Source organism: Leucopleurus acutus (assembly GCF_964270905.1).
Source record: "Leucopleurus acutus genome assembly, chromosome: 17".
NCBI lineage: Eukaryota > Metazoa > Chordata > Mammalia > Artiodactyla > Delphinidae > Leucopleurus > Leucopleurus acutus.
In genome coordinates this window covers 50,584,803-50,609,100 of record NC_139159.1, presented here as the reverse complement: position 1 = coordinate 50,609,100, position 24,298 = coordinate 50,584,803, and the positions used below count along the sequence as shown (strand labels likewise).

The following is a 24,298-nucleotide window of genomic DNA, read 5'->3' as shown; positions in this document are numbered from 1 at the left end:
AAACAAATGGTCAAATGTTTTCTTATCCATACTAATAAAAATACACAGGCACAAAAGCTACAGCCAATGGAAATATGAGCTCCAATTATCATCCAGGCAGTCAGAATATAGGGAAATTAAGTTTGAATACTTAACCAGTCCACAAGCAGGCAGCAAAAAACTACATCTAGTCAGTATGTAGATGAAGTAAGAAGCTGCAGGCAGCTCTCTTACAAGCCAGAGAGTCAAAAAGCAGAAGACACACTAGCTGCAGCCTATCCAGTATTAGTGTAAGCTAATACCATCCAAGGTGCAGAAAGCAGAATGTGGCAAAGGTACAGAAGTCAAGCCTACTGAACTCTTAATACATTTACTTACTGTGTCAGTTGTGGTTTGTGCTCTTCTTTGACCCTAAAAAGATAAGTTTGCACAACTGAGTGCACTGTACTAGGAAGAAATTTCTATCTACAGATCTGTGGTCATATAAAAATGAAAAATGAGGTTTGTTACATAGAAAAGCTTAATGTTTTGCTATAAATTGGAATTATACATTTGAATTAATTTGACACAAAAAGGAAAAGTTGAATTATTTGTTCTTAATAGAGGGCTGATATTAAAATTCTACTCCTGTCCTAATGATTCCATGATTTGGTCCTCAAGTTTTCTGCATATTTGCATTAATATTGATATTGAATCATTTAAAATAATTATTTTAAAGTATTATATTAAACACAGTTACATTTGGCCTACAGAAGATAAACAGATTTCCTCTTTATTTTTAAAATTTCTTCCTTAATATAAATTGAAGTAAAGGCATAAATATTTTAAATAAAATGTAGGGTTTTATAAATGTATTTTAAAAGCCTTACAAATGGATTCATTTACTTCACAAAGGAACAGATAAAGGAATTGGGGGATTATGCATCTAATACCTAAAAATAGCTACTAAAACAATTATGTATACTAAATTTAAAATATTCATAAGCTAAAGTAAATTATTCATATAACTATAACAGACTAAAAATGCATTTAACCTATAATCAACTCGGTGTTTCACTGAAATAGCACTGGATATTTAAAAGGTGGAGAAAGATAAAACACAAGGATAGTGATGCCTCTGAAATGTGGCTTCCCACACTTTGCCTGGGACTGGTCCTGAGAGATAAACTTATGACTCAGTGATCAGTTGATTAGCTTTTACTTTCCCAAAGAAAGACTAAGAATTGGTAACTAAAATGAGTCACCAAAATCTAGGACTTTCATTAGGAAATTATATTAACATTGTAAATTAAATTCTCTTTAGATTAAATTGATTTTTTCAGTGTGTTATTATTTTAAATGATATAAGCAATAAATGAAAACGTATACCCTTATACATTTTTGTGTCCCAATGAATATAATTGGTATTTATATTTCTCTATATTAACTAAAAAAGAATATCCCATGTTCTCTGCATAAACTTCAAAAAGTACAATAGTTTTGACCTAGAGCTAAAGCCACATCATTTAGTATTTAAATAGAGATATAATGGATTAATAGTAAAATATTATATTTAGCACCAAATATAGAAACACACAAATACAAGCAAACTATAGTGACAATGGATTCTACCTAGAAAACTTATCATGTTATTTCTTTGAGAATAAGATACAAAAATCTCTTAACGTTTTAGAACAAAACAGTACCCATACAGATAATGACAAAGAAAAATTACCATACCAGCTCATCAAAATGGAGAACAATTCAAGAGTATCCTTCACCAAATAATATGCATGATAAACAAAAATATTTAAATGAATACATAAAAGAGGAGAAGATATTTGTTAAAGAAGTCCTGGGTGATTCTCGACAAGGAATCATATTTGCTCTTAATTAGTGACAAAAGTTTTTACCATAAACAAATTTATATTAATCATAAATCAGTTTCTAATTTCAAAATCTGTACTTGAAAATATTAATAGACATAAAAATTTAAATTACCAATTCAGAAATTATTTCTGGGCTTTGTAAAATATCTATATGTGAAATATACAAACATTTACATCAGCTTCCCAAATAAAATATGTGTCATAAATACGGTGGTAAAAGTATTTATCTTGTCTTTAAATCAAGAGTATAAAAATTTTCTTCTTTTGTCCAATATGTTAGATAAAATCAAACCTCAAAGCATCAGACCATAATTAAAATTCATGTTGAGATAATAATTTAAGAACTAGTAATATTAAAAAGTAATTATATATTTTTTTGACAATACATTAACATTATTGACAATGAACTCCTACATTCCTGCATTCCAGAAAGTGTATGAGGGGCTTCCAGTTTCCAATAAGATACATAAAACGCTTGGAAATCATCACTCCCACCCTTACAAGAAAAAAGCTGAACAAACCGAAAATCAATAGCTCTTCTTAGAGTCATCAAAGAATTTAGGTCATAGAGCAGGCAAACTGTTGCCATGAAAACTAGAGAAACAAACAAGTGGATCCAGACTATCACAGTTTACCAAGAGTACAAGCCCAGGAGCAGAAGCCCACACCTGGGGCCATTGTCTGTTGGAACACTTTTAACTATAATTGGCCAATTGCTGGAGACTCACTGTGAACTAGATTGAGAGTTTAAAATTCCAAGGAGTCCCAGTTTGGGGCATACTACCACACTTCCATAAATTTTATCTCCAAAAGCCATACCAGTTGCTCACTGTGAAGATCGGAGAAAAATTTCCTCCTGCATCAAGCAGGAGGAAGGGAAAGAAACCATTTTGAAATACTCCCAGAGCCCTCTGCTCTCTTTAACAATCCTAAACTCAAGGGAAAATATTTTACCAGAGCCTAACCAACTGGCATTTTACCAAAACCAAACAAGCCTGTGGAAGGTAATTACCTATTATATCACCCTCTAGCCTTTTATGTGGGAGAAGGACTATACCAAACTACAGCTCCCTCCAGCCTTCAACATGGGGGAAGGCAAATACCTAACTCAGGCACACTAGAAGAATATGACCTAATTATAGGACTGTTGAATGCTTGTCCTGTAGCAACACCTTACCACCAAATCATTAGAGTTCCTGAATAATAACAGGATTACAACTATAACAACTGCAAGCTTTAAACACTATTTAGTAAGAAGTCTCTAGGCAAACACAAAACAGAAAGGAAGACAAAAATAAAGACAATAGAAGAGAGGATTTTGGAAGATGACAAAGTAGAAAGCAAGAAATCTGCCCCCCCCAACCTACACAATCTGTCTGACATAACTAATTTGGAAATCTGGAGTCTACTGAAGGCTTTCAACTTCAGAAGAAGGCTTGGACTGTACCTTGCTGTTAATTTCAGTCAATTTGAGCTCTTAGCATAGTGGCAGCTACCCATCCCCTACCACCCTGCTCCATGGAAGGTAGCTGTTTACCTGTTCTCGGAGCAACCTATACACAGTTTGCAGGAGCAAGAGTGGGTAAAAAAGATACTGTCCTCCAAATATCGTATTTGTGCTCTGATCCCTGATTACTGCTTCTCATCTCAGAGGTCCATACAAATAGGTAAGTGACCATTGTTGTTGCAATCCCCCCATTGTTGCAAGCCCCTCCCCCTTTGGCTAAGGTGACTTCCAGGATATTTTTAAAGAGCCTGGGCATTTCCCCCCCCCAACCTTTGTTTTTCTGTTTTTCTCCTTTTAGAAGCCAGACATTAAAGACTGAAACATTTAAAAGCAACTGCGTATATGAGAGAAAACAGAAAGTCACCATATTTGCCCAGGGAAAGGAACAGGTTCAGAAAAGACCTTAAGCTTATAACACAACCTGATCCTCAGCACAGAGACAGCCTACAACAAAAAAGAATAAAATAAAATAAAAACAATAACAGAAAATAATAAAACTTAGTGAAAGGTGAGAATCTGATCTCCAGAGTTACCACATATTTAGATTCAAATGTCCAGTTTCCAACAAAAAAGTCACAAGGCATACTGAGAAACAGAAAGTATGGGCAACTCAAAGGAAAAAAAGGAACAACAAAAACTGTCCCTGAAAAACACCTGGCATATCTATTAGACAAAAACTTTAAAACAACATTGGTGGGGTTGGGGGGAGGAATTGGGAGATTGGAACTGACACATATACACTATTGATACTATATATAAAATAGGTAATTAATGAGAACATACTGTATAGCACAAGGAACTCTACTTAATGCACTATAGTGACCTAAATGGGAAGGAAATCCAAAAAAGAGGAGATATATGTATATGTATAGCTGATTCATTTTGCTGTACAGTGGAAACTAACACAACATTGTTAAGCAACTATACTCCAATAAAAATTAATTTTAAAAAATTTAAAATAAAAAATAAAACTATCATCTTCAAAATGCTCAAAGAACTGACAATGTAGAGAAAGTCAAGAAAACAACATGTGAACAAAATGGAAATACCAATAAAGAGACAGAAAACCTAAAAAGAACCCAAAAAGGATTCTGGACTGAAAGTTGTTGGGACTAAGAGCAGGCTACCCCAAGACACGCCACAATGGCATATAGATTATTTTGAATTAAAGTTACTTGAGATCAGTCGGTGAGAAAATAAAAAAACAATACTTAAAAGAAAACAACACTCTGATCCTTCTCTTTCCCCCTGAAAGCAAGAAAGAAATCTCCAATGTGAAAGTATCCCCCCATACCCAAAGTACAGAAAGCATCCTTATCAACAGAATTAAGAAGTTCAAGGCTAAGAAAGCTGTATAAAAAAATCTGTGTGACTTCTTCATTAGTCTGTTACCACAAGTACAAGCCCCTTTGTTAAATCTTCACAAATGATTGTTTCTTTATCTAAAATTAATTTTTTTTATAAACAGCCTGCCTTGGTCACTTCAGGTGTTCCATTTCTATGAGACCTCTGTGCATACAAATTAATTTTTTTTTCTGTTAATCTGCCTTGTGTCAATTATTAGACCAGACAATTTCCCCCTTCCCAAAAAAGTACAAAAACGGACATGAAAAATTCACTAGAAGAATGCAGAGGCAGATTTGAGGAGGGAAGAGAAATAATCAGTGAACTTGAAGATGAAACAATGAGAAGTACTGAATCTGAAGAACAGAAAGAAAACAGATTGAAGAAAAGACAGTCTAAGGGACTTGTGGGACACCACTAAGCAGATATTGGTTTGATGTGGGAATTCCAGAGGAGGAGAAAGAATATTTGAAGAAATAATGGCTGAAATTTTCTCAAATTTGATGAAATACATTAATATAAACATTAAAGACAATGAACAAATTCCCCAAAAGATGAAATCAAAGAGACCCACACCAAGACACAATAAACCAACTAAGTCAAACAAACATATAGAATACAATACCCAACAAGAACAGGAAACACATTCTTCTCGAGTGGAAATGGGACATCTTCCAGGAGAGATCATATGTCAGGCCACTAATTAAGTCTCAGTAGACTTTAAAATGTAGAGATCACATAAAGTACTGGAGTGGCCAAAAGGTTCATTCGGGTGTTTCCATATGATGTTATGGAAAAACCCAAACGAAATTTTTGGCCACCCTAATATGTTCTTCAAACACAACAGGATAATGTGAGAAATGGAAAACTAGAGAAATCACAAATTTGTAGAAATTAAACAACATATACTTTAAAAACAATGGATAAAAGAAAATACAAGGGAAATTAGAAAATACTCAGAGACAAATGAAAACAAAACAAAACAAAAAAATGTACCAAAATTTACGGGACGTGGTTAAGCAGTGCAAAGCAAGAAATTTATAGCTATAAACAATTACTGGCTTGGCCAAAAAGTTCATTTGCGGTTTTCCATAAGGTGATACAAAAAAAACCTGAAGAAACTCTTTGGTCAATCCATACATTAAAAAACAAGAAAGACCTCAAAGCAAAAGCCTAATTTTGCACTTATGAAACTAGAAAAAGAAACACAAATTAACCCAAAGCCACCAGAAGGAAGGAAATAATAAAAATTACAGCACAGATAAATGAAATAGAAAAAATACAATAGAGAAACTCAATGAAACTAAAAGTTAGTTCTTTGAAAAGATTAACAAAACGAAAAATTTTGTTAGATGGCCTAAGAAAAAAGGAGAAAAGAACCAAATTACTAAAATCATAAATGGAAGTGATAACACTACTACTGTTCTACAGAAATAAAAAGGAATATGAGAGTACTATAACAACTTTATGCCAACAAATTGGACAGCCTAGATGAAATGAACAAATTCCTACAAACACAAAACATACCAGGAAATCACAAAGAAATAGAAAATCTGAAGAGGCCTCTAACTAGTAAAAAGATTGACTCATTAATCAAAAATCTCAACAAAGAAAAGCTCTAGACCTGATGCCTTCACTGGTGAATTCTACCAAACATGAACTAATACCAAAAATGAACTAATACCAATCCTTCTCTAACTTTCCCAAAAATTTAAGAGGAAGGAACACTCCCTAACACATTGTTTGAGATCACCAATACCATAATACCAAAGCTACACAAAGATGCTACATGAAAAGAAAACCACAGATCAATATCTAAATACTACGCAAAGCAATCTATAGATTCAATGCAGTCCTTATCAAAATCCCAATGATGTTTTTGCCAAAATACAAAAAGTCATCCTTAATTCATATGGAATCTCAAGGGAGCCCAATAGCCAAAATAATCTTGAAAAGTAAGAACAAAGCTACAGGAATCACACTTCCTGATTCCAAAACTTACAACAAAGGTACAGTAATCAGTGTGGTACTGGCATTAAGACAGACATAGACCAACGGAATACAATAGAGAGCCCAGAAATAAATGCCATATATACATAAAGTCAACTGGATTTTGACAAGTGTGCCAAGACCATTCCATGAGGAAAGGACAGGCTTTTCAACAATGGTGCTGGAAAATTTGGTTATCCACATGAAAAAGAATGAAGTTAGATCCTTGCTTAACATCATATGTAAATATTAACTCAAAATCAATCAAAGACCTAAATTTAACACTTAAAACTGTAAAATTCTTAGAAGAAATCAGGGACTGTGATATCTCCAGCTTTGTTCTTCTTTCTCAACATTGTTTTGACTATTTGGAGTTTTTGGTGTTTCCATACAAAAATTAGAATTATTTGTTCTAGTTCTGTTAAAAATGTCATTGGTATTTTGATAAGAACTGTACTGAATCTGTAGATTGCCTTGAGTAGTATGGTCATTTTAACAATATTCTTCCAATCCATGAGCAAGTATGTCTTTCCATTTGTTTGTGTCATCTTCAATTTTTTCCATCAATGTCATAGTTTTCTTAGTACAGGTCTTTTATGTCCTTGGTTAGACTTATTCCTAGCTATTTTATTCAGTTTGATACAATTGTAAATGGGACTGTTTTCTTAATTTCTCTTTCTGATAGTTCTTTGTTAGTGTATAGAAACGTGACAGATTTCTATATATTAATTTTGTACCCTGCAACTTTACTGAATTCAATGATGAGTTCTAATAGCTTTCTGGTGACATCTTTAGGATTTTCTATATATAGTATCATGTCATTTGCAAACAGTGATAGTTTTACTTCTTCCTTTCCAATCTGGATTCTCTTTTATTTCTTTTTCTTGTCTGATTGCGGTGGCTAGGACTTCCAATACTATGTTGAATAAAGTAGTGAGAGTAGGCGTCCTTGTCTTGTTCTTGATCTTAGAGGAAAATGATTTCAACTTTTCATCACTGAGTATGATGTGTTAGCTGTGGGTTTGTCATATATAGCAGTTATTATCTTGCAGTATCTTCCCTCTATACCCACATGGTTGAGAGTTTTTATCATAAACGGATGTTGAATTTTGTTGAAAGCTTTTTCTGCATCTAGTAAAATTATCACATGATTTTTATTCTTCAATTTGTTAACGTGGTGTATCACATTGATTTATGTGATCACACTGATTCACAGATAATTGAGCCATCCTTGTATCACTGGGATAATTCCCACTTGGTCATGGTGTATGACACATTTACAACATGAAAGCATTCTTGAGATGGTTGGTAGTAATGCATTAATGCATAAATACATTATGAATGTATTTAGTGAAACTGAACTATACACTTAAAAGTGGTTAAGATGGAATATTTTATGTTTGTATATCTTACCACAAAAAAAAAATTGGAAAAAATTTAAGGACAATAGAGGAAATTTTTAGCCTCTGACACCAAAGCTACACCAATTACTAAACACTGCCAGATAAATATAAAATCTGCCACACTAAAAGACTATCTACTGGGCTATCTACCTACATTCCTTTTACCCAATAAACCTTGTCTAGCTTTCAACAAAAAATACAAGGCATTCTAAAGGCAAGAAAAAACAGTCTGAAGAGACAAAGCACATATCAGAAACAGACTCAGATAAGGCAGAGAACTGGAATTGGGCAAAATAAATACAGTTAATAGGTTAAAGGTGCTAATGGAAAAAGTATACAACATGCAAGAACAGATGGGTACTGTGAGCAGAGAAATAAATTGTTTAAGAAAGAATGAAAAGGAAGCTCTAGAGATAAGTAACACTGTAACAAAAATGAAGAATGCCTGTGATGGACTCATCAGTAGACTACACTCAGCTGAGAAAGAACAGATGAACTTGAAGATATGTCAATAAAAACTTCTAAAACTGAAAGGCACAGAGAGAAAAGAAAGAAAAAATGGAACAGAATGACCAAGAACTGTGGGATAATTACAAAAAGGTATAATATACATGCAATGGGAATGCTGGAAGGAGAAGAAAGAAAGGAACAGAAGAAACTTGAAGTAATAATGACTGAGAATTTTCCAAAATTAATGACAGACTCCAAGCCACAGATCTAGGAAGCATGAGGAACACCAAGCAGAATTAATATTAAAAAAATCTTTTACACCTAGGCAAATCCTATTCAAACTGCAGAAAACCAAAGACAAAGAGGAAATTCTGACAGAAGCCAGAAAGAAGACAAACACCTTACCTACAGAGAAACAAACATAAGAATTACTTTGGACTTCTCTTCAGAAACCATGTAAGCAAAAAGAAAGTGGAATAAAATATCTGAATTGTTGAAAGAAAAAAACCGCACCAACCTAGAATTCTGTGTCCAGTGCAATTATTCACTTCAAAAGTTAAGGAGAAATATACCTACTCAGACAAAGAAAAATTGAGGGAATTTGTCATCAATAGACCTGCCTTGCAAAGAGTGTAAAAAAAGGGAGAAGAAAATGATATAAGTTGGAAACATCTATATAAAAAATAGGAAGAGCATTAGTGAAGGAATAAATGAGGGCAAAATAAAATCTTTTCTTTTTCTTATTCTTAATTGATCTAAGTTTGTTCAAAATAATAGTAGTAACATTGTATTTGATGATTATAGCTTAGGGATAAGTGAAATAAATGATACCAACTTTCAAGGTACAAGAGGGGAAAATTAGGAATACTCTTTTATAAAGTACTTATACTACCCCTGAGGTGGTATAGTGTTATCTGAAAGTAGGCTTGGATTAGTTATAAATTATTGAATCAGTTGCAAACTCTTCAGCAACCACTAAAACACATTATTTTTAAAAAAGGAAGTATAATTCATATGCAAAGTGAGGAGAGAAAATGGAATCAAATCATATAAAATGCTGAACTCTAAAGTAAACAAAGAACAAAGGCAATGATTGGAACAGTTACAAATGTGATATCTATTAATCCAATTATATCAATCATCATTTTAAATGTGAATGATCTAAATTGACCAATTAAAAGGTAGAAACTGTCAAAGTACACAAAAAATAAAGAGAGAGAGAGCACCAACGATGTGTTTTCTACAAGAAACCACTTTAAATAGAAAGACACAGTAAAGTCATGAAGAAAGATATACCATGCTAACACTAATAAAAAGAGAGTTGGAGAATCTACATTAATTTCAGACAGTGACCTTCAGAGCAAGGAAAATTATCAAAGATAAAGAGGGGCACTCCATAATGATAAAGGGGTGAGTTTCCCAAAAACACATAATAATCCTTAATTTGCAGAGCCTAACAATAGAATATCAAAATACAAGAGGAAAAAAATGTCAAAATACAAGAGGCACAAGAAATATACAAATCCTTTATTACAGTTAAAGACATCACACTTCTATCAGTAACTGACAAATCCAGTAGGCAGAAAATCAGCAAGGATATAGCTGAACTGAATAGCATCATCAATAAAACAGATCTAACTGACATTCTATAGTACTTCATCCAATAATAGCAGAATACACATTATTCTCAAACTCATATGGAATATTCACCAAGACAGACCACATTCTAAGCCATAATACACTCTTCAACAAACTTAAAAGAATACAAGTTATACAAAGTACGTTTTGAGTTCACAGTCAAATTAAACTAGAAATCAATTACAGAACAGTAGTAGGAAATCCAAAAATATCTGGAGATTAAACAATACATTTCTAAATAACACAAGGGTCAAAGAATTCTCAAAAGAAATTTGAAATATTATGAATATATTTCACCTGAAGTGAAAATAAAAATGTATCAAAATTTGCAAGATGCAGCTAAATATGTGCTTAGATGGAAATTTCTAACATTGGATGCATATGTTAGGGAAAAAAGAAAGATCTAAAATCTATAAAATAAACTTCCACCTTAGGAAACTAGTGGGGGAAAAGAGTAAATTAAATCTAAAACAAGCAGAAGAAAAGAAATAATAAAAATTAGAGCAATACAGTAATAGACAGTGGAGACAGTGTCACCCATGTCATCCCTGTGGCTGAAGCGTATGTAATTGGCAGCTGTATTAAGCACAGCTCTAATGTAACAGCTGTGTATATAACACAGGATGTAATATAATATATTTTACATGTATGTAATATATTTTATTCAACAATTGCTGAGAGATGGAAAAGTAAGAATCCATCAGAGAAATCCTTGGGAACGTTAAAGGAGCACTATAGTTATGCCTGCCCAGATTTGGTCAAAGAATTTAACAAGTATGACACAGATGGAGCAAAGTGGATTAAACAGTATACTGGAATCAATGTTATCTCAAAGAAAGAATTCTCCATTGGGGTTGGTTATTGAGAGATTCTTGGGACGTGACATTTTTTTCATCTAGAGTTTGCTAATCCAGGCTTTACACAACCTATCTCAGAAGTTGTAGATGAAGTAAATAATCACAATTGTCCTCCTGATGTCATAGATCCTCTCAACAAGAATATTGTCCTCTCTGGATATTCAACCATGTTCAGGAACTTTGGATCAGGGACTTTGGACATCACTTGCAAAGAGATTTGAAAAGAACTGGAGATGCCAGGCTGAAATTAAGTGAGGAACTGAGTGGTGGTAGACTGACACAAAAACCTATTGATGTACAAGTCATCACACCCAAAATGCAGTCACATGCAATTTGGTTTGGAGGATCCATGCTGGCTTCTACGCCTGAATTCTACCATGTATGCCATGCCAAAAAGGATTATGAAGAAATTGGGCCTAGCATTTGTCATCACTATCCAGTGTTTGGAGTTAAGTCATAAAATTAACTTCACAGTCACTGGGGTTAGGGAAGTGAGGAAGAAATAATCTTTCTGATTGCCTTTTTTATCTGGATGGCTGGTTTTGAGGTTTTAACCCTGACTTGAAATAATAAGACCAAACTAAATTACACAGGAATATTTTAGTAAGTTTATCAACATGGGAATGTAGAGGAGAGACAAAATGATTAAATGTTTTTCTTCAGATTCAATATTTGAATTGTATGTGTAACAAAAAGAAGCAGGTGTTAGTTCTTTCTGTGCCCTGATAGGTTCTATACTATTGAATTAGCCAAGATTTGAGGGCATGTAGATAGCTCTGTAATGCTTGAATTGTACACTTCTAAGTGTACAATGCAAGAGCTTGTTTGTATTTCATACTTTTTACACTTTCAGGGAAAAGTCACAGGCAAACTAGTATTTGAGGAAAAAAAGTGACCAAGTAAAGGACAAATTCAAAGAGTAGCCTATGATACTTGGTGAAGACACCCGCTCAAGGGATTCCAGTTATTATGAATTGCTTTCATACCTTGTGTCCCCCCCATGGTTTTCTTTGCAAGTGCTTTTGGAACTAAGAAGCTATTATCTTGGATTAACTGATGCCTGCCAGTGCTTTCTGTTTAACTCTCATTCTGTTTCTTGCTTTAAAGGAAAAGTAAAAATAAGACTGTTGGACCAGTATTGCAGTTCTAGTGTCATTTCTTATTCAAAAACAAGAATCATTTGATTACCAAAATTGGTCATTTTTAAAGCCTAACACCATTCTAATAAAGGCACAAATTTCTTTCGAATACTTGTTTCAAGTTCTTTTAAGTTAATAAGCCTATTTTCTTCAAAAAAAAAATTAGAGCAGACATCAGTGAAATTTAAAATATGAAATCAACAGATAAAAATCAACAAAACCAAAAGCTCCCTCTTTGTAAAGACCAATAAAATGATAAACCCTTATCTAGATTAGTCAAGTAAAAGAGAGAAGCCACAAATTACTAATAACAGAAATGAAAGACAGTCCATCACTACTGATTCCATGACATTAAAAATGATTTTAAAAATGTTAAGAAGAATTCTATACCCAGAAATTTAATAACTTTGATGAAATGGACCATTTTCTTGGAAGATACAATCTACAAAAGTTCACACAGGGAGAAACAGATAATCTGAATAGGTCTACATCTACTAAAGAAATTGAATCAATAGCTAATAACCTTGCAAAGCAGAAATCACCAGGTTCCAGACAGTTCCATCTGTGAATTCTACCAAACATTTAAAGAGGAAATGATACCAATCCTCTACAATTTCCCAGAAAAGGAAGTCAAGGGAACACTTTTAAAACTCATTCTGTTAGAGCAGCATCACCTTTATATGAAAACTAGGCAAAGACATTAAAATAAATGAAAATTATGACATCTCTCATGATCAAATGCTAATATATTCAACAACATATTAGCAAACTGAATCCAACAATGTATAAAAACAATTGCATACCATGACCAGGCTGGGTTTATCCCAGGTACACTGGTTCAATATTCGAAAATCAGTTCATGTAATCTATCACATCAACAGGCTAAAGAAGAAAAATCATATGACTACATCAACAGATGCAGAAAACGCATTTGACAAAATCCAAGAACCATTCATGATAAAAACTCTTAACACATAAGGAATTGAGGAAATGTCCTCAATTTGATAACAAAAAAACCTACAGCTAACATCAGACTGAATGATGAGAAACTAAAAGCTTTTCCCTTAAGATCCAGGAGGAGTTAACAACAAAGAGGTACAGAAGAATTTTTAGGGAAACTGTTGAAACTATTCTGTATGATACTGTGTTGCTGTATACATGACTGCGAAACCCACAGGAAAAAAAAAAACACAAAAAAAAGTTACAAAGAGTAAACCTTAATATATATAAATTTTTAAAAAGTCAATCAGAAGGACAGGAGAATCCTAGGATGGAATGCAGAATGTGACAAATGAATCTCTGTATGGAAAATGTATAACATAACCTCACTGACAGGGATGGGGGGGAAGTTGCTGTCCTAAGTAACATTAGGAAAGGGCAGTTTAGAAAACTGTAACGCTAAAGACAAAAAAAGAACTATATATAAATTCTGCAATCTAATTGGCAAAGTTGTTTCACATTGCACAGGTTAGCAATTCTGATAGTATCTACATGTTTGCCAGGGTTGAACAGTAAGTAAATGAATTGCTGATAATGAATCCCAGATTTCTCACTATCAGAGAAAGAAGTTACAAATAACCAAAGAGAGGAGGCTAGAATGGACCCTGCCTGCAGTGCTGAGTTGAGAGTCAAAAGTATTAGTCTAAAGACACGCATATGTCACCACTTTTATTCAACATAGTTTTGGAAGTCCTAGCTATGGCAATCAGAGAAGAAAAAGAATAAAAGGAATCCAAATTGGAAAAGAAGTTAAACTGTCACTGTTTGCAGATGACATGATACTATACATAGAAAGCCCTAAAAACACTACCAGAAAACTACTAAATCTACTACTAAACTACTAAATAGCTAGAGTCGGGCTTCCCTGGTGGCGCTGTGGTTGAGAGTCCGCCTGCCTTTGCAGGGGACATGGGTTTGTGCCCCGGTCTGGGAAGATCCCACATGCCGCGGAGTGGCTGGGCCCGTGAGCCATGGCTGCTGAGCCTGCGCATCCGGAGCCTGTGCTCCGCAACGGGAGAGGCCACAACAGTGAGAGGCCTGCGTACCGAAAAAAAAGAAAGAAAAAATATCTTTCACAGGTATTGGTCTTTCACAAAATCACACATCTTTCAAAAACAGAAGAGAGAACACTTTCCATCTTGTTTTGTAAAGCCAGCATTATTACTCTGATACCAAAACTAGGAAAAGTCAATTCAAGAAAAGAGAACTACTGACTAACATCCTCTATAAGCACAGATGCAAAAATCCTTAATCGATCAGCAAACTGAATCCAGCAAAATATAAAAAGGATAATATATCATGACTGTGGCAGGCTGAATCTACTATGGCCTACAACTTAAAAAGCAGAACAACAAACTAGAAAACATGTACCATCTGATCGGAGTTCTGAAACAGATAAGATGTGCCAGTTATTGAGTTATTATTTCTCAGCTCCAAACCTACCCTCTACACTTGACTCTGATTCTGATGCTGTGATATCACCCACCACCCACTTCTGCTTTGTCAGCTGGCCGTATAGTAGGCTCTGCCATTAGGAGGTGCTAGTGCGAGACTACAAGACTGGAAGAGAAAGAACGTGTACTTTCCTGTTTTTTCACAATGTGTGCTTTCTGTTTGCTTTCCTCCTGCTTCATGTTCTTGTTAGCAACATTTTCTTCTATATATTCTGACAGATATTATATAGACATATGATTTTTACACAAATGGTCTGTACCTTAATTTTATCTTACTTATATATCTTGGATTTTTTTCTGTATTGGTGCATATAGAATTATCACATTTATATTAATGAATTCATTATTACTTTCTATGGATATGCCACAACTTATTTAACCAGATTATAGCTAAACTTCTGCTATTATAAACATATTTTTGTACATGTCACATTGCATATGTGCAAGTATAACTTTAGGATAATTTCCTTGTGGTAGAATTGGGGAACATTTCAAATTTTGTTCAATATTCCAAATTGCCCTCTCTAAAGTTGTATTCATTTCTATTTCCACTAACAGTGTATGAGAATGTCGTTCCCACAGCCTCAACAAGACAATGTATCCAACTTTTTAATCTTTATCAATTTTATTGAAATTTTAATTTGCACTTATTTTACTATGTGTTTCCTTTTCTTTGTACTGTCTGTTCATGCTTTCAAAGAAGAGCAAAGCTCTGCACTATATTTGGGTGTGTAAGTAAGCATGACTATGGGTCTGAAGATAATGGCAAACACTCTTAAGAACAAAACTAGACGTCAGCAGCACTGCATGGGCAGCTTTCCAATAAGGTCCATGGGAATCCCAACTGGCTTCTCAGTGGTGAGTTCAGCAGAGACCCCCAAGAGTGGATATCCAGTGATTTCTGAGGGTGTTCATCCAGTTTCCCATAGAATTCAATAGCACATTCCACAGGTGACTTGCTAGCAGCTTTCTAGGAAGTCAGCCAGTACCCCAGCCCACTTCCCATAAAGTTCAACAGTACTCCCCCAAAGCAGATTTTTGGTGAACTTCATCAATACCCCAGCAAGCAGTTTCACTCCCAGTAGGCTCCAGTTGAGGGTTTCCTACCTACAAATGTGCTGGCCCTTGGTAACCTGCCCACCACCCTCATCCAGCCAAGCACCCAAGTGGAAAGCTTTCAACCTGCCAGCCCCAGACTGTGGTTCTCCTCCCACCATCCTTCCTACTGACAGTGGCCAGCTCTGGCCCAGGGCAACCTAACAAACCTCTCTCCACTATCCAATGGGCTACAACTCCATCCTCTCCAACAAGTTCTGAATCCAGCCTTGAGGAGGGACCCTGGCTTCCAAGTTTATTCTTTCCTTGAGTACTCCTTCAGTCCTAGGGCATTCTCTTTTATCCCTGTTTAGCACTTAATTCCCTATAAATAGTTCACTTGTTACATGAAAACTTCCCTTTTGAAATTTTTGTATCTCCTGACTGGACCCTGACTGATAGCTGACCAAACAGTTACGGGGACAAAGAATTACTTATCTGTATCTGTAAAACTAACAACAAAATAAAATATATCCATCATACTCATATATGTACCCAAATACATCAAGCAATAAACAAATCTACAGGAATAAACAGAAAAATCAGCAATTATAACTGAAAATGTAAACACAGCCATCTCAGAAACTGCTAAAACAAGTAGACAAAAATAGATGATAGAGAGATAGAAGCAAAGAGGGAGGGAGAGAAGAATAAAGACAATGATGATAATAGGTAGATAGATAGAATATAATTAATAAACCAGAGTTATTATGCTCAAATTATTAGATTAACCAACAGTGGAGTTATGAACACAAGCATTTGGTTTTATTCTCTCCCAAAAACTATCCCAAAGAAACAATAATAGTGTTTTGTTTGTTTATCAATGGAATGGGTTAGGATCTGTCAGGGAGGAGAGGAAATTTCCCCCCTACTCCTCTTGAGTTCTTTTGGCTGGCCTAATAATTAAATTGACATAAGACAGATTAACAGGAGGAAAAAAAACTATTTAATTCATATGCATGAAGGTCCCATAGAAATGGTTCCTCTGAAGTAACGAAAGCAGGCTGTGTATTTATTATTTTTAGACAAAGAAACAATTATTTGCGAAGATTTAATAAAACAAAAGGACTTGTGCTTGGGGTTGCAGGCTCATGAAGACGTAATAAAATTTGTTTATACAGGTCTCTTAGCCTTGAATTCCCTAACTGTTGATAAGGATGCTTTCTTTCTACCCTCCTGGTATAGGGAGGATACCTTCACATGGGAGGTTTATTTCCTGCTTTTAGGGGGAAAGAGGCGGGTCAGAGTATTTTTTTAAACATCATTTTTTTTTCTCACCAGCTGTTTCTCAAGTCACTTTAATTCAAAGTAATCAATATGCATTGAGGCATATTTTGGGGCAGCCTGCCCTGGACTTTAACAGATCCAATGGTAGCAAAATTTACTGAGCTGCAAAGCAGACAGACAAGTGGTAACTGACTTCAGCAGGCCCAACAAAGCCGAATCTTAAAGTAGCAGTGAAGAAAGCAAAGAAGCAAATTAACGTCCTGGAACTCCATTAGTCACAAAAATTGGCTACACCAGCTATCTCTAGAAGTGAAGAGTAAAAATGGGACTAAAATCAAGTTGAAAGTCTCTTTAAGAACAAAATTAGGACCCAAATTCCTGCACTCACTCCATGCCTCTCCCCAACCTCAGCAGAAGCTTAACAGCATCTTCTCTGGAGAGGGTAAAACAGAGAGGGATTAACTAGGGGATACCAGAAGAGATGAGGGCAAAAGCAATATACTGAACACAGAGAAAATAAGTAAAATCTTATATAATGAATGTTAAGACTCTAACTTAACAACATGGTACTAGCAGCCAAGCATATGTCCTCTAGCATAAAGTCTGGAAGATCCTGCTCTGGGAAATCTAATTCAAGGAAGCAGCCCAGCTATATCACTGACCTTAGAAGGGAACCAATGTCTAAAGAAAGAGGAGGCTAAGGATATTATGAAACGATATTAAAATAAAACTCAAACCACCAAATATTTATAATATCAGAATTACAAAAAAGGGAGAAGGGGCAAAGAAAAGAGACCACATAGTGAAAGACTTCTACTTCTAATATAAATGTAAACAAAATGAAATAAGACAGAATAGAGACCAAAAACTTTCTTGCTGCCTCTGCCTCTACCTCTGCATCAGCACTTAAAGCTGCTACACCATCTGCCCACATCTCTCCATGATCCCCATTTAATCTGTACTTCAGTCACTCTGGCTTTCTTTCAGTTCCTAAAATGGGCCAGGCACTTTCTGCCACAAGATCTATGAAAATATCTGGACATATTCAGGGGAAAAATATGAACATTTCCATTAATAACCACATAACTTCCTATATAATGCCAAACATTTTAACATTTGTATACACCTATAAATGGGCCAATTTTTTTTGCATGTTACTCACAGCAAACAAATCAGTGTTTTAGAAATGATGGTTCCAGAACCTTAGCTATTGCTACCTTTGTCTGTAAAAATGAGCCACTATGCTTATGAATAATGGAAAAGAACATTTGTCAAGCTGTTAGTCAATGAAGTGATGGTCAACAAATGCTGAAGTCCTTTCCATATTAAATTTAGTGGACAAAAGTTACATAATTAATCTGGACTATATATGTGACAACTTTTCAATGCCAAATTGTTCTCCCCCTAACACCAAAAGATGTTCCCCCACTGCCACACAGTATTTACTCAGGGAATGCAAACGTAAATGTTTTTGTAAGTTAAATATATAGATGACAGTAAATCTATAATGGAATGTAAATTCAAGACAAAATGATTTTTATTTATTCTTTTATGTTAACACAAGCAATGAAATATTGACTGTATCATTTAAAAACTATAATCTTTTCTTCATACATCTTTTCCCAAATTTCTTTCACTAGTTACTCAAGTTTATCATTATCAGTTTAGTGTAAAAATCTATTTCCTAACCATTTTCTGAGGGAAAAACAACAACATTTTAATGTAAACTCAATTGAAATTCCAAAGCATTACTTTGTGTAAGATAGCTGATGAACAAAGAGAATGGGCTCAGGAGAATTTAGACAGAACTAGTTTCTATTTCTTAGCTATGTTACTTGATATTCATGTGATCATGAGTAACTTACTTTATTTCATTGAACCTCCATTTGTAATTAATAAAATTGTGACAAGACTAGATCGATTAAATAAGATATTTGGAAAGTGCCTGGCATATAGTGGTTACTCAATAAACGAAAGTACACTTTTCAAAATTGAATTTCCTTTTCAAAACTAAATTCAAACTTTTTCAAGTATCCCTGCCTTTAAATTATTTACATTTCATTTCTATGAATATATTCTCCTTAGCAAAGAACAACAGATAGATGGGGAAAAGTTTTGGAAAAGAAACTTTTCACAACATATTTTTATAACTTTTGTATTATATTGCATTGTATTATATTATGTATATGTACTGAAAATAAATCAATAAAATAGTAAACCAATATATCCAAAACATTTATTTTAAATAAATGTAGCACATAAAGTCCTAATAATTTTATGTAAGTGAGCCCCCTGAAAGCAGAGATTATGTCTTATTCATCTTTGGGACAAGAATTTTAAACAATGCTAGGCACACAGTAAACATTCAAAAATATCAGGAGGAGTGGATGCATGGTTGAGACCTCTATGTACATTTTGGTCATATATATATGGTAGCAAAAATAAGACTGAAAATGGCTCTCTACAGTTTCTAGCTTCTTAAATTACATAATAAAATATGAGCACGACTTAATTAACTGTGCTATCAGGGAAACCAAAAATAACTGATTCCACAAATGATACATTTAGTGTCTGTATATAGAGAAACAATCCAAAATACATGGTAATTTGCCATAGCATCAAACATTTTTTAAAAACTATCATTAATTTTTAGAGATTTATAGAGAAAAACACATTTCTCAAAAATCTAAAAATTGCTCACAATAAGGTCATTATTTTTTATAACTGAGAAAACCAAATAAATCATGAAGAATGAAAAATTGTTTTTCCATAGTAAATTATAAGAATTAATAATTCAGAGTGGACAAGGCAACAAATGAGTCCAGGACACAAACATACACATTTTGAAAATCCTTGGCATCATCATTATAAATCATACAGCCTTGGGTCCAAAAGAGACGTTAAGATATTATCTGCAAGATTAGCTCTAAGTTTTTGTTTTTTTAATGCATAAGATTTTTTTAAAGACAAGCACGAAATACATCAAAATATCATTACTGTTTTTATTAGAGTAGCAAGATTGTGGGTAGATTCCTGCCTCTATTTTCCAAATCTTCTCTAATGTAATTCTATTTTCTCATAATAAAATATATATAATATTTTTAAGATATCACCTGGTTTAAAAAGAAGAAACCATCCAGCGTACCCTATGCTTATAGGCAGTTTAAAGATTAATCTTACACATAGATATGTAAAATCCATTTTCAAAGTACCCAAGAAAAGGGATTTACAATTAGCAACACCTGTTCAGCAAGGGAACCTGCTCTTTCTGTCCTCATCACGGTGACTTAGATTGCTCGAAGCATCGTATGTATATGTGCTCTGATCCTTTGAAACCCGTAAATTCTCTGTGGAGGTAGTTAGAGGAGAAATGGTGATAGGATTCAGTATACTGGTCCTGTTTAAAAATCCTAATTTGTTCTCCTACCGTCTCTGCTATCAAATGAAGCACTGTCCACAGGCAGGTAGCCAAGCAGCCAGGTGAACTGCTCTAGTCACTCAGGCATTTGCACATGTCTAAAACACTTTATATCCTTTTAGGATAAAATTACTCAAAACATAAAGAAAGGAAGTAGCAGCAATAAATCATGCTGGCATAGCACAGGTTATTTATTCTGAACAGGATATGGCTGACAAAGGAACCTGCTGTCACAACATATGAGAGCAATTAAAATAATGAGGTTTTTCAGAAAAAAAAAACTTAAAAGGAATAAAGAAAGACACTAAGTGTCTGACTCTATCCACAAGATACTCTCAAAGACAATGAGGATGATGAGGACTTTGTTCTGACATATTAGAGGGTGATAACATGATCTTCCAATATAATTTTTCAGTTTTTATATGGAAGAGTATGGGCTTTGGGGTCAAGCAGACTGAGGTTTGAATATTGGCTCCAATGTTCACTACCTGGCAAGTTACTTAACCATTTTATAATCCACTTGTAGAAATGGGAACTAAAATAGCTAGCTACCTCATAGAGTGGTAGTTAGAATTAAATAAAATAATGGACGAAAATACATGGCACATGTTTATTACTCTAAATGTTTCTATATGTTTGGAATATTATAAAAACATGTGGTACATTGCATGGCACATAATGGACTCTCAATAAATGTTGACTCACTTCCTTGTTACACACATAAGAATTAAACCAGAGTGTTTTTTAGTTTAAAAAAAAAAGAAATGAAAAAAAGGAAGGGACTAAAGGAGGTCACCAAGTTCAGACCTCTACCTCTAGGCAGATTTATCACATTAAATAAACATCATCTGATGACTTTCAGCACAAGGGTGTAAGAGGGACTGTTCTTAATGCCTAAGAGAAACAGACCACAAATAGGAAAATATTGATCAATTAAATCCAGAAAAGAAAAAGTTGATGCTGATTGTAAAAAGGAACCCGCTTTCAAGGACTCCTACAGTTTAAATGGCTAAAACACAAAGCCATAGTGATTAAAGAAAACAAAATCCGTAAAATAGGCAGTATCACAAATGAATGGAAGAAAAAAATGCAATGTCTTGGTTGATAATAGCATAGAAACTCACTATAAGAGGAAAAGTGAAATTATGTATACCTTTATACCAGGGGTCAGCAAATTATTCTATAGGGCCAGAGTGTAAATATTTTATGCTTTGCAGGCTTTACAGTCCCTGTTGCAACTACTCAACACTGCCATTTTAGCAGAAAAGCAGCCATAGACAATACATAAATGAAAGAACATGGCTGTGTTCCAATAAAGCTTTATTTATGAAATATCAAAAACTGAATTTCATATAATTTTCACATATCACAAAGTGTCACAATTCTTTGATTTTTTAAACATTTAAAAATATAAAACCATTCTTTACTCATGGGCTGTACAAAAATTCAGCCAGATTTGAGCCAGACTTGGACTGGGGGCTGTAGTTTGACAAGCCCTGCTTCACACCATTAAAAGAAAAAAAATTCCAAATTGATTATAAAGTACTAAATGAGAAAGATAAAACTTTAAAACTAAAATAAGAAAATAGAGAAAACATCTTATTAACATCTTGTAGTGAATAAAGATTTCTTAATATGACAATGAAGTAAAAAATTATACATTTGACTACATAAAAATTAAAGATGTCTGTTTAATGAAGGACATCATGGGACGTCTACCGTAACAGGAAGGTAACACACTGGCAGAAAATATCTGCAACATTAAAAAGGTATTAATGTCTAGAATATTCAAAGAATTCTTACAAATCAATAAGAAAAAGAAAGGAAATCCAATTATATTTGAATACTGGTTGATGCCATTTACTCTCAGAAAAACAAGGGGAAGATCATGTTTCTGCTTTGCTGTTTAACGAGGTTCATTATCAGAATTTCTTTTCCTTACTGTCACTGTGAAAATTCTTAAAGAAATAATCTAACCTCTGGCGTATATGTGTATGTGCATAATCTGAATAGTGGAAGTTATTCACTTGTTGGGATTTTATTCTATTTTAGTACACAAACAACTACATAGTGATTCACTATGTACCAGGCATTGTTCTAAGTAATTTACTAACATTAACTCATTTAACCCTCTTAACTCTAAAAGAAGTACTATTATTATCCTCATTTTAAAGATGAGTCTTATGAGTGGTTTTCATCTTTATACTTATCTTTATTTTCTAATTTTTAAGCAATGCATATTTATACCTACATATCCACACAAAAATTAACAAAATAGTGTATAGAAAAACGTTCCCTTTTTAGGGGGAGGAATGTGAAGGGGTCAAGGAAAGTACAGGATTCAAATGCAATACCTACAGAACTCGAGTTTATGTTTTGTCACACTTTTTTATATAATTAATGTTTCCTGCTTCCACTGGCTACCTTTCCTGTTCATTCTTCTATTAACATATACAATGTTTTTTTTTGGGGGGGAAGGGATAGGTATGTAAAGGGCTGAGGGGTTTTGTTTGTTTCAGAGCATAATGAAACCTTCTAACTACAAAGCAAAGCTGTCCATCAACAAATATTTTTTAAGCACCTACTATATCAGGCATAGTTCTAGGCAGTAAGGATAAAGTAGTAACCAAGACAGATAAAGACTCAGAATATGTCATTATCTGTCTTGGTTACTACTCTATCCTTACTGCCTTCAACTACTTACTGCCTAGAACTACTTACTGTCTAGAACTAGAGTAGGTGCTACTCAAAGAACTCAAATTCTAGTTTGAGAGCTATATTCTAGGTCAGAGTACTGCAAAGGCAGAAATGAGAAAATGGATTTTAAATAGAACACTTTGCTTTTGTTTGTCTTTGTATTCATATACAAAGTCAAGTATAGGATTCTTTATACTAACTAACATAGTACCTTAAAGTTTATAAAATGCTCTCCCATGCATTAATTTCTTACAACAACATACAGAGGCAGAATTATTTCTAACAAAGCCTAACTTAACATATTGATAACTAAAGATCATATAGTTTAAATGATATCTTCAAGATCAGTTTTAATAATGGGTATAATGATTTTTAAGAAAAAGCAAAATGAGTAAATATCATCTATGTTAATTCAGTTAACATTTCAAATATTTATTGAGTGTACACAGGTCTGACATTAACATTTATAGTTGTACACTGATAAAATACATAGACTGCATACCTGCTGGCCTTCTACTATGATTCTACTCATATATATATGTATGTATATATGTACATACTTTTTTATATATTATATATTAATACTATTTTATAAATATATATACATTTAAATATATACATATACAAACACATACATACACACATGGATACACGCTACCAGGAATATAAATATTTCTTAATATTTATATTCCTCAATAGAGTATGAACTCCTTAAGAACAGGGACCATGTCTTACTCTTTTTTGTGACTCCAAAACCTAACACAATGTCCGTCATATAATAAGTGTAAAATAAATGTTAAATGAATGAGTGAATTATGAATTTCCCTATATTTTAATACTTCAGGTGGTACATTATCAGAAACATAGGGGATAGATTTAAATTTATGATTAACTCTCATGAGGATGTCTCTTTCAGATATTTCTATTAAGATAATTGTTAAGTTTAATACTTGAATTTTGATTCATAGATTGAGGATAATCAATTCATAATAAAGCATGATTATTAAGCAGTCACCCTCTTCTATTACTAACTGATCACAATCATTCGCTCCTGCCAATTCTTCTTTGATCTATATAGAAACTTAATAGGGCAGTCATTGAAGAAGTAATACACTAGCAGAAGCCAAGAAAGAAAATAACAATAGTAATAATAACAAAGAAGTCCATAAGTAAAGGCAAATAAAGGACTGCAACCACAAAAATGTGGACATCAGCTAAAAATTATAACAATTAA

The 24,298-nt window shown here is 33.7% G+C and overlaps 1 protein-coding gene and 1 pseudogene across 22 annotated transcripts in view; one reads left to right on the top strand and one right to left on the bottom strand.

Annotated features, from left to right (window-relative positions):
- Positions 1-24,298, bottom strand: part of RIMS2 (regulating synaptic membrane exocytosis 2) — a gene marked incomplete at its 5' end in the record, with an annotated part of 584,629 nt that overhangs the window by 474,250 nt on the left and 86,081 nt on the right. For 5 of the 21 annotated variants that reach the window (XM_082858721.1, XM_082858710.1, XM_082858742.1 and 2 more), the window contains one exon: positions 358-390. The exons of the other annotated variants lie outside the window; for them this stretch is intronic. In XM_082858721.1, coding sequence (XP_082714847.1) covers positions 358-390 — 33 coding nt within the window. The remainder of the gene's footprint in view (positions 1-357; positions 391-24,298) is intronic. 21 annotated transcript variants of the gene reach the window in all.
- Positions 4,961-11,495, top strand: LOC309974389 (actin-related protein 3-like; annotated as a pseudogene). The gene is made up of 2 exons: positions 4,961-5,104; positions 10,681-11,495. The product of its transcript is annotated as an actin-related protein 3-like (transcript).